The 15,083-nt window shown below is 39.5% G+C and overlaps 2 protein-coding genes across 8 annotated transcripts in view; one reads left to right on the top strand and one right to left on the bottom strand.

The window, feature by feature from the left end:
* SLC35C1 (solute carrier family 35 member C1) overlaps positions 1-15,083 on the bottom strand; it is a 233,191-nt gene that overhangs the window by 118,852 nt on the left and 99,256 nt on the right. The gene's annotated exons all lie outside the window — the stretch shown is intronic.
* The window catches only part of PHF21A (PHD finger protein 21A), a 121,325-nt gene that overhangs the window by 81,557 nt on the left and 24,685 nt on the right, over positions 1-15,083 (top strand). For all 7 annotated transcript variants that reach the window (XM_065754841.1, XM_065754840.1, XM_065754842.1 and 4 more), the window contains exon 6: positions 13,371-13,571. In XM_065754841.1, coding sequence (XP_065610913.1) covers positions 13,371-13,571 — 201 coding nt within the window. The remainder of the gene's footprint in view (positions 1-13,370; positions 13,572-15,083) is intronic.

The raw sequence follows: 15,083 nt of genomic DNA, 5'->3' as shown, positions 1-15,083 counted from the left end.
AGTCAAGTAATGCTGTTTGCACATTTCAATCTTGTCTTTATTTTTTGTATTTCTCCAACACCTATCACATACTTGCATTCTTATTACCACCGGTTAATGTTTTTCTCAGACTTCGCTCTTGCTGTTTCTCTTTTTAAAGTAATGTTAGATCACTAGCTCCTCACATGCCCTTGCATGTATTTACTGCTATACATGTGGGGGTGTGTAAGATAGATCTTTTAAAAGCCTCTTTCTTCTACTCACATCCTGCCCCAACTTGAGATGAAATACAGCAGAAGATGGTTTTATCAAAACGAGCAAGTAAAGATGCTTTATTTTCTCATACGTGTGCCCTGTAGCATTTGTTCGAAAACAGAAAAACCCTGAGGCTCTTTTTCCCCACAGCATCCCTGCATTTCAGCATCAGTTTGCTATATGCAGAAGTAAGGTGAAGGAAAATGTACGCTCAGTTTCTTCTCTTCAGTAGCCCCCTACCCCAGAACCACCTAGGTTTCAGCCTAATGCTGACGCTGTCCTTCTGCCTCACATTTTGCGAAGGTTATCTGAGAAAGTGGGTTTGTGAAGGCTTATTTTTATTTAACTTAAGAGGGGCACATGTTATGGGTATGAAACTTTAATTAGGTTCTAATGCCAAAGCCAGGGCTGCTTCAGATTTGTTCTCTGTGCTTAATAACAGAGCCCAAGACCCCATTACAAGGGAAGGTCTCAGTGCCGAGGACACAAAGCAAGATGGCTCACCCCAGCAGCCTGTCTTTTAGTTGCTAGGTAGCTGTAATCTTTCAGCCCTTCTCAACAGTGCAACATGTGTTTCTTTAAAAAAAAATAAAAAGAGAGAAAACAACGAGGGAGAGAGGGGAAAAAAATCCATCAGTGTGAAACCATGGAGAAGAAAGCTCCTGTTCTGTGATTTACAGCTCCTAGAGACCAATGTGCAAGGTATCTTTTGAAATACCCGAGAGAGACCTGCTGAGGCTGCTTTGGAGGGCCTGTGTTGTGAGCTAATGCTGGCAAACATATTCAGAACTGAACTGTCATGGAAAAAAATGCTGACTTAGAGCCAATGAAGTAATATTTCTGAGTTTCACTAGGACTAGGTCTGATACCTCTGAGTGCAGGTTCAGCTGGTCAGACTGGTTTGTAGCACAACCTGTCTTCATCCAGCAATACACTGCGTGTTCTCTGCAATAAATATCACATCAGGCATATGCTCTCAAAATACACTTACTCTTCATCGTGTACAAATACACGTTTTTTCTTTGATCCTTGCCATCAGCATTTAAAAACAAAGTTAATTTGCCTCTTAAATGTAATATGGGCCTGCAGAGGCAAAGTGGTAGTCTTGGTCTCTCCTTAAATACATACTTAGAAATTTGTATCACATAAAGAAGAATTATAAAAGGGTTTATTTTACGATTTCTTACTACTTTTGACAGAAAACTCCTTGGAGAATTTTAGAGAAATTCATCAAAGGCTTAGTAAGTGTTTGTTTTAAATCTGTAGTGCTCATGTGCTCTTTCTAAAGTTTAACAAAGTAACTGTAAACCAAAATAATCCAACTCCCACCGATCTGAAGAATTTTAGCCTCTTAGATTGTGATTCTCTTCCCAGTGTTTAACAAGGATTTCTCACATTTACATTTATAATCTCAACAATCCTTCAGTCTTCCAAGGATTATTACATAAACAGTACTGAAAACCTCAGTAATTCTGTTCTAGGAGTCCTGCACTGGCCTGCATAGTTCTGCATGTGCAGGTGAATGATCTGCCCTCCTCAAAGCCCTCGCCATCTCCTTTACTGACATAACAAAGCAGCAGAAATAACTTCCATTGTTTTTGACAGGTCTTCTGTACAAAGAGAATGACTAGTCACTGTAAAGTGTTTCCTACTAAAATATTTTCTAAAAGGCGATGAGGGAAATAGCAAATATTGCTGAAAAGTTCTAATGAGGAAAATTTTGCAGGTCCAGCGTTGTGTCATTTTGTTTTGGGGTTTGTTTTTACTAAGAAAGAGGTCCCATGAGCTGCAATATTGCATTCTTTAGAGGTAAGGTTGGTCCACTTGTCCAGAGAGCATATTCTAAATGGTGGTAGCTGTGACAGCTGGCAGGCTGAGGGAGCAGAAGCACCTCTGCAGTGCTTTGTACTAAGAGCAGTCTCAATACTCAGTGCTTCCAAAACATACACCAAAAGAGATGAGAGAGCAGATCGTAGAGGCATTCAGTACGATTCACGCGTACTAAATTCAAAATTATTTTTAATGGAAGTAGGAGCTAAGTGTGGTGCCTCAACTGTGGTTCTGCCTTCCCTCAAAGTGCTGTGCTTCTGTCCTCGCAAATGTTATTCCAGGTCAGATCCGTGTGCATTGCATTACAGCACCGAGGCACTGTAGAGTCATTTTTCAAAACCAAGAGATATGGATGCTGTATAGAATTGTATTTAATGTCCTAATTATGTTGTTTCAGATTTATTAAGCTGGAGATGGAACATCATCTTTAGTAGAAAAATTACATCTGATGAAATTCATCTTGCCTCTTAGTTGATACCAAATGCATCCGAGACACGGTTCTCATTGTTCATCCAATAAATTAATATTACAAAAGTACTTGAGTTCCCACTTTGAGCAAGTCTGTCTTGGAGAGAAGTAACTGCCCTCTGACTCTTCTGCTTTCCTGAGGTAGCCACAACAGCCTGACAGTATGGGAATCACTGCGCTTGGCCTCATCCTTTAATTCTGAATTAATGCCTTATGTTATATAGGCTTAGGTGGCACAAGTTATATTTCATTAAGGATTGAATCAGTGTCTTAAGGTAAAGAAAATTTAGGGCAGGAGGTCCAAAATCTTAAACAAAAACAAAAACAACCAACCAACCAAACTAAAATTTACTATGAAGTTAAAAGTGGGATTTATGTTAAGAGCCTTCAGCAACAGTAACAGTGTGTAACTTTCTATTACAAGAGAAGTATCACCTGTTTCCTTCTTACTGATGGGGATCTGTGGCAGTGCTCACCAGAACTCTGGGTTAAAATTCCTGTGCTGTTCTGAGCAAGGACAGTGCTGGATTCATAGCTTGGTTTGGTTTGCAGCACAAACAGATTTTGTTTCAGACACTTCAGAGTTAGCAAGACACAAAAAACAACGCATCATTTCAAAGTATTAGCTGAAGGTGGAAAGGTACTGTAGGAAAGAAGTATGTTATATTTATTTATGGAGATGCATGCAGATGCCAGTATCACAATATGTTAAACAGAAGAGGGTTGTGAAAGGATAATGGAGCTAATAGCAAAAAGAATATCATAATCACTTACTTGTACAGGCCAATTCTGTATGCAGCTTTATGTTATGAAGACATTTGAAAGAGTTAAAAATTCCAGTAGGTGATATAGAATGTCATTTGAAAGTGCAGATTTGGTAAGGTTTCGTTTATTTTTTAACTAATTTGGATCCCGTTCCAGATTGTTTACAGTCCCTCCTTCCAAATTTGTTTCCCTTTTATCTGTGTAAGCATGTGCTGAGACCATTGCTCAGTATACACAAATGCTAATCTACCTTAATGCACATGGAAAATAGCTTTCCTGGCACTGAGTTTAAAACTCTCATAGAATACATTATTAATCGAAGAAGTCTCTCTTTTTAGAAGAGCCTATCATTTATGTGGTCACCATCGAGAGGGTTACGGATGAATATAATGCTGTTTGTTAACCAGTGTGGTCTTCAAAACATACAGCAAACAATCCTAGATACTGAAAGTGTAAAAAAAAAAATTAAATTTCAAAAGTAATTTTCCTTCTCTGTACTCTGGTTGCTTACTCCAACATGATCTAATTATAATGTAATGACAACTTCTTTTATATTGCCCTGCATGCTTTAATACTCCAAATGCGTTTCTCTTGGCAGATCTCTGCAGTGAGGTAAAAGCATGGTAAATATTCAGTTCCCTGTACTGAATAATTCCCCAGCTGTGCGTTTGGCATTCTAATGCTAGCTCGTACACCTATGAAGTTCTGGGGTGCAGTTGTAGGGAAGCAGGTAGGGTGAAGCTGGTGTCCGTTCACCTGTGTGTCATGTAGCTGAATATTTCTGTGCCACTAGCCGGGCTTCAGCCCAGCTTCTGCTAAGTCTGCAGTGCTGGAGTTTTCCTTTTGTTCCACATGCTGGTCTTGCAGACTCTGTTGAGCCTTATCAAACACAGCCAGTTGGTGCTGCTGGTATGAAAGCGCGGGGGAGCTCTCATGTGGAAGGTTAATGGAGTGTAATTATAAAGAAAAATGAACTGCTCAACCACTCTATCTCCCTCTACCTGCATTGAGAGTGACAAGTGCTCTGATCTTTTATGAACCCTAGAGCAGAGGTTTAACAGTCTAAAATGATGACAGTATAACTGTCAAACAAGCAAGCACACTGTGAAGAAGTGGTATGAACTTATGGATAGAAATGTTTACGTTCCCCTCTCTGTTACTGCTTTGTTTCTTGCTGTTTATTGTCCATACTGATATATCATATCTCAAATATATCATTCTGTGAGGTGTCCATCAAAGCGAGAAAGATCTTTGTGTTCCACACAAGGCTTCTTCATTTATGGTCCTCACAGCACTGTTAACATTGCTCAATGAAGTAATGGCACCTTCCTAAAGCGTTTAGATCTGAAAGGATGAAACTTGTTTTTAAAGAGCTATGGGGGCAGCAAGAACAGCTACTGAGATCTATGTTCCAGGAGCCGACCAAAATTTTAGATTAATCCCAGATTATATGTGTATCTAGATGCTTATGCCTGATCCTGTTAAAGTTAGGTACTATGTACATCTGTTAAAAACAATTACGCGTATCAGATGCTTTTTCTCTTCCATCTAGCAGGTAGATTTCTTTTTAAAGACTTCCTTCTTAAAAAGGAAGTAGAGATGCTACACATCAAAACCAAAAGGGGCAAATGAGATAACTACTTAGACTTCCTGTGATTAGAAGGCATTATATTCTTCCCCAGTACTCCTGTGTGACATCTCCTGACTTCAGCGAATGGTTTCATTATCAGGAGACAAAGTTTTTGTGTTCCACGGCTAGAGAGCAGGTGATAGATTGGGCTGCCAGTTATTCTGAAGGCCGTTGCAATGTCAGCAGGTTGACATGGGGAAATTTGCCCAGTTAATCCTACCAGGCAATCCGCATTCTACATTGCAGTGGAGGGGAGCACTAACATCCCAGCAATTCCAATCAGGGAAATTTTTTTCCCATTCCAAGTCTGGAATCAATAAGAATCTGAATGTGGCAGTAAGGAATGCAATGAAAAGCAACAAAGGAAAAAGGTTAGCTTGTGTTGCTCAACTTCTTTTCTCTGCTTATGACTAGCTTCTTATACTTTAGAAGAAAGTGAAAAAGCAACCCTGACTGTATCTGGTTCTAAGTATCTCTGAAAACATCCATACGCTAAAGGGGAAGGCTGTGTTTATGTGGAAACTCAGTGCTAGGGAAGTGTGCTGAGAACAATGCTAGCATTTGTGCTGTCCCTTTCCATTAAGGCAGGGCATGAGCAAAGTCTTCCCAGGATCCAGAGCCTCACACATGTACTATATGATCTCCAAAAGTTAGATGAAGCATTTCCTTTGGAAAGCTTTATAATCGTGTCCTAAAAATGTCAAATCATGGTAGGTCATTGCATCTTGTATCGGGCTTTTCCAGCATCGGGCCATCTTTGCATCTTATTTTGAGGCTGAATTTATCTACCTTCAGGTTGCAGTAATGGAATTATCATTTTACATTTCTTGGAGAAACTCAAAGCCCTCCCATTCTCAGAAGTCTTCTTGATGTGTAAGTATCTCTACCCGGTGAGAAATCTCCTCTCAGCCTTCTATGTCATGTGCAGGATGTCCTGAGCCACAGGAAGCCTCATGTTTCACACAGTTGTTTGATGGGTCCTCAGTTGCATTTGTGATTTTCCTTCAGAATCTCACCAGTAGCCCTGCATCCTTAGATTAAAAAAAAAAAAGAAAAAAAAAGAGAATTTCTGGATGCTTATAAAAGACATAGAAGTTCATCACATCTTCAGTTTTTGAGTACTTTTAGCCATACTTAGTGAGATATTATTTGCACTGAGATAAACACAGGGGCAAAGTCCTCCCTCCCCTTTCCATTTAAATTGGCAGGGTAAGCAGGAATCTTTACTTTTTTGTTCTTCCTTCTTTTTTTCCACAGAGGGTAGAGTCACTGTTAACTGATCCACAAACCTTTATACAATGAAAGGCCAGCGATTTGGGTCTGCAGTGCTGATTTAATTTCATGTCTTTTCTGTGAAGCAGGCATTTTTCTTCGTTTTGATCATGCTTGGTTAACTAAAGAGAAGAGTACAGCAGGTGTGTTTGGCTGGGCAGAGCACCTCTGTTCGACATGCTGTTTAAATGTAGGAAACAGAGAAAACATCTCAGATGAGTGAGATGAAACTACAGCTTTTTGCTCTGGTAGCTCTTTCTGCCTAATAAGGAGAACTCAACAGTGAATTGCTGTGTGATATCGGTAGTGATGGGGTTTAACTGAGTCAGTGCTTAACAGTATTTGGTTGACAATATCAAAAGGGAAAAAGCCTGTCTGCTGCTGGTTAAGCAGCTGTGATAAATCCCCAAGGAAACGCTAACTTTTCATCTCATCCCTAAAGGATCCCTTATCGAGGTGATCTTTGAAATAGGTTGATATTGCTGCACGCAAAATGAATTGAATAAAATTTCTTCTACATTTTTTACATTGTTAACATTCAATTTCACTGAATGTTTTCCATATTTTCCAGAATTGAAAAGGATTAATACAAGCATCTACTTCATTCTGCATCTCTGTATCATCTTTATTTATTCCTTCCTTCTCTTAGTATTTCTAGGCTCTGCAATTAGTTTATGGTCTCTGTAAAGAAACTATGGAAATTAAATATTAGATGCTATTGACAACATAAAGATACTCAACAGGTTTGCCTACAATATAGTCCGAGCATGCAGATGTTCCTGTTCATAGAAGACAAATTTATGTTCTGTTCTAACATAAAGTCAGTCATCTTGGTACTTGTGGTGCACGAGCCTGGCCCGTGAATGTTTCCTGTCACGAGGAGGAGAGGAGGTGTGATGCATTCGTGGGAACAGCAGTGGGATGCACAAGAATCCTGCTGAAACTGATTCACTGCGCAAGAGCACGCAGTGAGATTTTTTGGTGACTATCCTTTCTTTTTGGGCTACCCAAAATATTAGGAGGTAGCAAAGTAGAAAGTAGATTGTTTTATTTAGACTGAAAATTTTTAAAGGAAGAAATAAGTTCACTGATTTATATTCCTCTGCTGTGGTTACTTAGACAAATTCAGTGTAAAAGATGTCACATTATGAGATATATCAGTGGTGAGAGGAGAGAAGCAGCGGTATCTCCCTGTTAGAAATGCTTAGTTGAAACTGCTGGCTGCCTTGCAGAGCTGTGAGCCACTTGCCCAAGGAGATCGTTCCCATGTGTTCTCCTGCGGTAGTTTTTGTGTTGAGATTTTATACAGCAATTTTTAGTCCGTGACATTTTACGAGACCAAATTATAGACTTCTAGAAAACAGGTTCAGTCAGACGTAGAAACATGCTTTACATCGAAGTACAAAAGAACTTTTGTTGCATTGCTTCACAACCTAGGTTGTTTCTGTTTTTTCCCCCAAGCAGAATCTTTTTTCCTGAAGTAGATGAACTGGGGAAGTCAATATGTGGATGGTCAACATAAAATTAAAATGAGCACCTTTAATGTGGTATTCAGCAGTGTAATTGTTTCATTTCACTGACCATTTCATGTGGAGGTGATCCTCATGTTCTTTTACCAGTCTGTGTTTGTGCTCAGAAGTATTTCTGATAAGCAGGAAAACCTAAAACAAAACAAAAAACCTTGTAAAGCCTCATCCTTGCATTCCATTTCTCCTTAGTTACATTCCAAATACTTAACTGTTCTTCCTGTTCTGTTTTTGTCTTGGTCATATATTTAATTCTTCATTCATCAATTGCTTCACTGTTTAATTATTGTAGCTCTTCTTAAAGGTTTCTTTCAGTTAACAAAAGTATTGGGGCAAGGAGGCTGAAGTATTGTATTTATTTAATGTATAAGCTGAAGGAAAACATAGTGTATGTAGTGCTCCTGCTTGTTCAGTGTCTGTTCCCTACTTTGTGCAGCAAGTATGAGAGATTCTAAATTGAGAAGACAGTGATGCATAAGGCATTTCACGGTACAGCATTCCCTTCCAAAAATTAATTGGTCTTGTGTTGCCGCAAATGGTAAAAGACACAGTACTGAAAATAAAGCAATCAAGAACTCACATAAAACAGAATGGCACAGCAGCTATTTTCAGTCATTTTCATTTATAAATTGAGCTATAATTTTAAATAAAATAGAAAAGTTGATAAGCATTCTCCCCCATTAGGAATGAAAGAACTAACATTATTTTCAGAACACACATAAGCCATTTCTGAATTATTTCTAGCAAGTTTGAGAAGTGTTTTTCTATCCGACTGGAAAAATCTCACATTCAAAATAGGTAGGCATGTAAACATGCAGAATATGTCCTTGTGTCTTTGTAGTGCTTTAGACATGTTCTACGTGGGCTGTGTGGGCACATAGACACTGGGACACTTACTGGTGTGTTGGCAGTGCAGCCGTTCACTGGGTAGGCAGGGTTAAGATATCTGTGTTTAATCAAACACACAGAGAAACAAAACCCTTGGAAAAAAAATGAGTCAGGTTAGTAAATTGTAGAAAGAAATACTGCGCGTTTTGGTACTCATGGCTGATAATAAGGCATTGACAGTTTCAGTCCCACTGCTGGCAGTGGTGGCTGTGTGCCCATACAGAGCATGGGCAACCCCCCTTCCTCACTCTCCCAGGGGAGGCTGTTTCAACTAAGAGGTATATATATACTTTAAGGAGTAGAAAGTTTTACCACATTTTTTGGGAATAACTTTTTTTTCTAATTTAGTTCATTTAGATTTTTTTGTTCCTAGAACAATCTGAATCTGAGTCATGCACAGCTGAAGGTGCAAAGTTTTGTAAAAACACGAGGTCACTATTAAAGAACATATTTCTGTAGCCCTTTCTGCAATCTGTCAATAGAATTGAAATCCAGTTTTATTGTACAACGGGTTTTTTCCTCACAGTTTTGAAACACACATCATGGATTTCTATCATTGGATCCCCGTTTTAACTCTTCGATACCATCAGCAGATGAGTGTACAATTACTCTCCTTGCTGGTAATCTTTCCACTCCCAAATTCCACTCTCAAAACGCACACCCCTGGCAGTTTAAAAAGCAACTTTAAATTCTATGTAGAAGCAGAGGTCTTTCACTTCTCATTGGGTAGTGCCAATGCGAGGGAGGGAGGCAGGGAAAGGAGATTGCAGGGCAGGGAAATTCCCTCCAGCCTTCCCACTCCCGATCTTCTCTTACCACTTCATTCTCAGCAGCTGGCGACTTCTAAATCCCAGAGAACATTTCTTGCTCATTGCAGGGGACAGAGAACAGGGTACACTTAATAGTTTACTACTGGAGTCGGTGGAGCAGGAAAGCAGGTCACTGGCAGGCACTTGGTAGATTCAAAGCACATCAGCTCTGGTTTTGTGATACTGAAGGTATGCACTGTGAGGCTGCTTGGTACTTCTCTCTCTCTTTTTTAAGGAGATTTTAATGTTTAACTCTTTTTATAGATTTTTGTAGTCTAAAAGCAGACCGTCTTTAAGTAGATGTGCTTCTTTTTTTGGAATGTTGCTTGGATAAAAAAGAAAACGTGTCACCAATTGTAATGAGGGATCTAGGATTTAAAAATGTGCTGTACACACAGTACCACTTTTTCATTGACTGATTGAATGATGTAGTGGAAATAATGCTTAGCTAATAATGTTGTACTTAGAGTTTTATCAAGGACTTTTCCTTTTATAGCAATATTTTCATGATAGTTTTTGATAAGAGCACGGAGAATATGTCTTTTCTTGCTTCACTGAGGCACAGTAAGATGCAGAGGCAGATTTTCTGCCTAATCAAACCAAAATAATCTAATGCTCTGTTTGATCTGGGCTGTGGCGCGAAGGAGAAAGTGCTATCACTGAATGTCACAGTATTGATTACGTTTATTACTTTTAAGAAGGGGTCATATAAGGTGTGTAGGACTCTGTGAACTCAGTGGCGTGAAGAGTTCTTGATGAAGTTAGTGATGAAGATGTCAAGACAGCAAGAGCTATTAAATTATGCAGTATGCGTGCGGGGCACAGCTCGGCAAATAGATTTTGTAGCAGCCTGACCATAACCATTGCAGAGCACAAGCAATTACTTCTTGGGTAGGATACAGCTCGCATGAAAGGATGTGATTATTAACTTCTTTCACATTCTGGATGTAAACAGAGGCTTTGAGGAAATTTCAGTAAACTTGAAAGACAGATGCTTTTCACATGTTTGGAGCACTGCGGGAAAAGAAACTACCTTAGGAATATGGGTGGGTTGTAGAGCTCTCTCACACTCAGAGCTGCTGTGATTCGCTTATGTGTTTACAATTAAGAGTTAATTGCCGTTTGAGGTTCTGAAGTTGTCAGAAAGAATGTAGTATTTAAATATTCTTCAATTAAAAATGGAGGGGGAAATGGCAATTATTGAGAACATTTCTTAAGAATTCTGTGGTACTTTTCACCTCAGTCTCCCTGGCTTTACCAGATGTGCAGCCGGGACTTTACACAAGTGCTGGCTAATTTCAGCTATACAGATTGCATGTTCTGGGGCACAAACTGCATTCAGAATTGATTAAGAACAGACGAAAAACTCACAGGAACCATTTTAAAACACTGCTTTAATGTAGTACGAAGCCTCACAGTAGACAAGACTTTCTCATTATCCTGGCCTAATCTGACAGTGGTGCTGGGAGGATGCAGCAGTGAGGTGCTGCGAGCACACAGGGCCTGGGCTTAGTGCCTGTGTAGGGGCAGTCCGAGCTGGTTCAGGTAATTAAGCTAAGTAATTTTGGAATATGTTGTTCAGAGCTGCTCCTGATAACTGCTAGCAAGCACGTAATCCTAACAGCCTTCCAGATAGTATAACGATTTCCGTAGTGGCACTGTGGTATTTTTACTGACGGTTGGTAGAGGAAGCTTAATAAACTGCGTCAGCAATTGGCATTCTCTGCAAACTTCACTTGTACTGCTCTGAATCTTAAAAGCATTAGATGTTTCTTCCAATTTAATATCTGCATAATGGATGTGGATGGCAGGATGTGCTGCTGCCAGGTGGCTCACAGCAGCCCTCTACCAGGCTGCCACAGGCCTCCCCAGCAGTGCTGTAGTTCCGTCCTATTGGCAAGACAGGACAAGGTTGTCCTGTTGCCTCTTGTCCTGAGTTGGTACTCTGATTGTTCAGTCTCCTGTGCAGTACGTTTTTGGCTTGTATTACATAGACATGTTGCAGTATTTCATCTCCTGCTCTGCTCCCTTCTCCTCTCCTCCCCTTTGGGTTGCTCTTTGGAAATGTTTTTCAGCTCTTCTGCTTGCTGATGCAGTGCTTTAGTTTGCAGGTTAACATGGTTGATCTTCTCAGAAAGCAATTTTAAATGATTGTTCAGCTATTCCATGTATGAATGAGCTGATAGACACAGGCTGCTTAAAACTATATAAAATTTCTGAATTTAAAAAAATATATACCGTTAATATTTTCTCTTCATTCTAGGTGGGAACAAACAGTTTCCAGTTTTCAGGTTTTGACAGCTTTTAGCATTCCTCTAGGTGCAGTGTAAAATACATACTTTGTATTCCTGTCCACTACAAGCTCTCTGAATTTTCAGTGAGATTGAGCCAGTGTTTCTGCTGCCTTTGGAGTCTGCTGTACATCCCTGCCAGGACTGTCACCACAGCTCCAGGGAGGTTTTAGCAGCCAGGCGGTCTTCCTCATGTACACTCTGTAGTTGCCGAATGCAGTCTTTTGCAAATTCACAGTTTTCAACCTATGAAAAAGGATTTTTTTGTTGTTGTTGAATGTGTGTTCTGTTTTGCTTTTTAAAGTTCCAGTTCTCAAAAACTGCCGATTTAGGACCCTGCACCTTTTGCTGTCTTCCTCCAGGTTAGAGGTGCAAGATGAGTGTGTTAGTCACAGTGCAGCCTTAACCCGTCCTAAGGAACATACTCAGAAGTAGGTGTGAAGTGTGCAAACAGGAACTATGTAAAGAACAGATACTTAAGTACCTCAGAGTTCCATAATCCTGCGTAAAAAAAAATAACTGAGGGAGAGGTGGTTTCAATTGGCTTTACGTACCTGGATTATTATTTTTTTTTCATTCTCTCTCTGTTTTCTACTATACCCTAATAGAACTGCTTCAAAAGAAAAATCCAAAGATTTGATATTGTCAGAATTTTTGTTTTCTTTTCATGCAGGTGGAACTGCTTCAGGCAGCCCCTTTTGCTAGTGCTAGGCTCTGACTGAGTTCATCTGACCACCAGGATTTTTGGTAGAATTTCCTCAGGCCAGCCTCTGGCATGTCTTGTCACCCTTCATTGTACCCCTCCACATCCAGCCATGTAGTGTAACTGTTCTGGAGTACACGTCTGAATCTTTGTAAAGCTATCCTAGTTCGGTGGTGGTTAAAGTACTGGAAAAGATGCTAGTTTCCTATCATGTGCCCAAAAAAACTCTTGTGGTGTATGCAACCCTTGTTGTGCTAAAGTCGGTTAACACAGAATGTGAACTCTTATTGCCAGTGTAGTATCAACATGGTTGATCAACTTATGAAGAGTCACCTGGTCTGGTGTTAGATCTTTTATCATCTAAGGACACGCGGTAGCTGTCAGGAGAAGAGACTTCTCTTTGGAATAATTTCAAATTTTCATGAAAGCTATAATATCATAGGAAGCATTTAAGCTTGGAAAAATAAACCTGTGTCTTTCCTTCCTGCTATAGGCAGCCTGATCTGATTTTCTTTCAATTGATAATTATATAGGACTGGATGAGCACACATCAATGCCCTTCCTATTCCCCACTCTGCACACAGCATGACTCCCTCACCAGTCATTTTCTGTGCTTGGCAGCGCATGTCAGAAGGAGACGGAGATTTTGGAATCTGAATGCCAACAAGTCTCAAGTGAATGTATGCTAATGAGGTCTTGCAGTGGTTTGTGAATAGCCTGGAGTGGGGTGAATTTCTGCAAGGATGACAAGGTCATACTGCTGGACAGCATAGCTGTTTTGGCATTCCGTCCATTAGTTAGCACCAACTTTTAAAATTCTAAAAAGTGAACTTCTACTATTCTTCTGTATAGACCTTTTTTTTACATTAAATGCTTTAGGTATTATTATCTTCTCTAACGTATGCAACAAAATGACCATCATCGTCTCTGTTTATGTTTTTGTTTATCTGGTAGAAAAGAGTGGTGGAGCAGCTTCGAAAGAATTTGATTGTGAAGCAGGAACAGCCGGACAGTAAGTTTCAAATACAGCCATTGGCACAGTCAGAAAACAAACTACAGACACCACAGCCACAACCACTACAACAGCTACAGCAACACCACCATCAACAGCAGCAGCAGTCTACTGCACCCTCTCCAAACGTAATTGGATCACAGGTAAGAATTGCTAGAGCAATTCTTTTCCTTGCTGAAGGAGAAGTTCACTGCAGAAAAATCAAAGGTGCAGACTGAAAATTACAAACTTCCACTTTAGCCTCTTAGTGTACCAGTATTAATTTATCTTTCTATGCATGAGAACGTATCGGTTGTTTGGGGGTTTTTAAGCAGTAACTTCCTATTAGAGATTATAAATCAGATCACAGTGTCACAAAAAAGAAAGGTGGTAGCATCACCTTTCTAAGAAATAAATAAAAGTTTAGCAGAGGTTAAAATAGTAGTTAAAATGGTAGTTGCAAAGTTTAAATTTTAGAAAGTAGTGTTTTTATTGGGAAGGCACTCTGAATTTCATTACAATATAGGATTAGAGATATAATCCCAGAACTCACCGGGGAAAGTGGTCCGCTTTACTGAGAAGGAAATTGCAGGCTAATTCAAAGTCTCTACTGTTCAAATATTTAGAATCTCTAAAGTCTGCTAATAAAACAGCTAGAAAGGGCAGGGATATGTTTTGCAGTGAAAGGGTGTGTGACATCTTTTTACTTATTGTTGCCATCTCAACAGCTCACATGTACTTGGATAGACAGATGGCAGAATTCACCATTTGCTTAAGCATATTGCAGGGAGTTGCAACCATAACTTTGACCAGTAATGCTTCTTGTCTTCTCTTTTCCTGAAAGCAGAGAGGGAAGAAATGGTTAGGATCTTCGTTCTCTCATTAGCTGAACAAGCTGTTTTGAATGCTCTCTAAAAATGTCTTTGTGAGGCTTAGGTACATGTAAAAGAATATTGGAGAAATTAAGCACTTAGAAAAAGATGGTTCTGAGCGCAAACATCTACACTGAATCTAAGAGAGAACAAAGAATGTGTACTAATGTGTCTTAAAATGGTGAATCACCCTTTGCTGTATCATTGGTTTCTGCTTTTCAGTCAGGAAACACAACTGCAAAAGCAGTCTTAAGTTTTTCTTCTTGTTCCACACTTTTGCATTCGTGCATTAACTTCCAGGTCATCTTCTGGGTTGCAAAAATTGAGGTTTTGTTTAAAGTTAAAGAGCCCTCTAGTGAAACAGTCACAAAACTGCTACACTCTTCTGACTCATTGATGCAGTTGCACTCAGAAAGTAATTAGGAGCTGAAAGGCAGGTCTCCCTCTCATTTGAAGAAAAGAAGCTAGCTCTTACCCTTAAGTGAACTGTTATTCATGTTGGTATAACTCTAAAAGTATCGTCACTTGCTCCTGTACATGGAATCTATGTACAGATTCTTTGTCCTGTTGCCCCTCAATCAAAATGTGCCTTCTCTTTCTGCAAAGATATGGGAAACAGTAAAGGAAAGTCAACTATTTTGTCTCTGTAGAGAGGTTTTTGCTGCCAACTTTTGTAACAACACATTTTCCATTAAAGAGAATGCTTTCAATGGTTATTTTCAGAGTAATTCAATTTAGGAATAAAGTTATACGTACTGCCTTAATAGTGACATTTTAACATACTTAACATAATCCAGTAAGGGG

This window comes from Cyrtonyx montezumae, unplaced genomic scaffold, assembly GCF_038088225.1.
Source record: "Cyrtonyx montezumae isolate F1298 unplaced genomic scaffold, pur_monq_1.0 scaffold_10, whole genome shotgun sequence".
Taxonomy (NCBI): Eukaryota; Metazoa; Chordata; class Aves; order Galliformes; family Odontophoridae; genus Cyrtonyx; species Cyrtonyx montezumae.
The sequence above is the reverse complement of the archived record's forward strand: the minus strand, read 5'-3'. Positions and strand labels throughout refer to the sequence as shown.